General features: G+C 38.3%; 1 protein-coding gene across 1 annotated transcript in view; it reads right to left on the bottom strand.

Moving 5' to 3' along the window:
* ncf2 (neutrophil cytosolic factor 2) overlaps positions 1-949 on the bottom strand; it is a 28,639-nt gene extending 27,690 nt beyond the window's left edge. The window contains exons 1-2 of the mRNA XM_032510783.1: positions 719-949; positions 405-487 (exon numbers count right to left, since the gene is read on the bottom strand). Of these exons, the coding sequence (XP_032366674.1) occupies positions 405-487; positions 719-892 (257 nt within the window). The 5' untranslated portion in view covers positions 893-949. The remainder of the gene's footprint in view (positions 1-404; positions 488-718) is intronic.
* Between the last annotated feature and the right edge of the window lie 101 nt (positions 950-1,050).

Below are 1,050 nucleotides of genomic sequence, written 5' to 3'. Positions count from 1 at the left end.
TGTTAAGACTGGAAAAGCGCTATATAAATAACGCACGCATTTACATTTACATTTATATAAAAGACTTCAGATACAGTATTAGGGACCACTAAGGTCTATATAAAATAGACTTCAGATACAGTATTAGGGATCACTAAGGTCTATATAAAAGAGACTTCAGATACAGTATTAGGGACCACTAAGGTCTATATAAAATAGACTTCAGATACAGTATTAGGGACCACTAAGGTCTATATAAAAAAAACTTCAGATACAGTATTAGGGGACCACTAAGGTCTATATAAAGAGACTTCAGATACAGTATTAGGGGACCACTAAGGTCTATATAAAAGCATCCAAAAAGCACCATGTTATGGGACCTTTAAAGAATGAATGTGGCCATTGAATTGAGATGACTGTCTTGCCTCTTCTTCCTGTAAAACGTCATTCCTCTTTGAAAGAAGGCAACAGCCAAATGTTCATCCTTGCGTATGCTGCAATCAAACGCCTGAGAAACAGAAAACACAGTAACTTCCTCTAGAAGAAAAGAGAAACGGTAAACTCTACTTCTTCTTTCTCAGTGACTTGCACTCAGACTGCAACATATCACAGCACTCATCTCAGCTTTATAAGCTACATCCGAACAAGATTTTACTTTTTGATTAGTGTAATTATGAAATGAAAACTGTAGATGTTGGTGTGAAATATTAGACTTGCATTTGAACAACTTCAGACATACCTTTTCAGCAGCATCCAGGTCTTGGTTAAGAAGATGGAGACAGCCAATGTCAAAACTAATTTTGGAGTTTGGTTCTTGGATAGCCAGGAAAATCTTGAGTGCCTGTGACAAATCCTGTCTTTCCACACAAGTTACAGCCATGTCCCACTGGCGCAGAGTGTCCACAAAAGACATAGTGGCTGGTTAGGAGTTCATTGAGCTATAGACCAAATTAAGGAAGCACTTCTGATTTGTACCAGCCAGATCAGGAAGTGTGATGACAGTGTCATTGTTGGTACATGTAAATATCTGTGTGTGTGTGTGTGTGTGTGTGTGTGTGTGTGTGTGTGTGT

This window comes from Etheostoma spectabile, unplaced genomic scaffold (genome assembly GCF_008692095.1).
Source record: "Etheostoma spectabile isolate EspeVRDwgs_2016 unplaced genomic scaffold, UIUC_Espe_1.0 scaffold272, whole genome shotgun sequence".
In the NCBI taxonomy this organism is placed as follows: Eukaryota; Metazoa; Chordata; class Actinopteri; order Perciformes; family Percidae; genus Etheostoma; species Etheostoma spectabile.
Note: the sequence above shows the minus strand (reverse complement) of the source record. Positions and strands in the feature narration are given on the sequence as shown.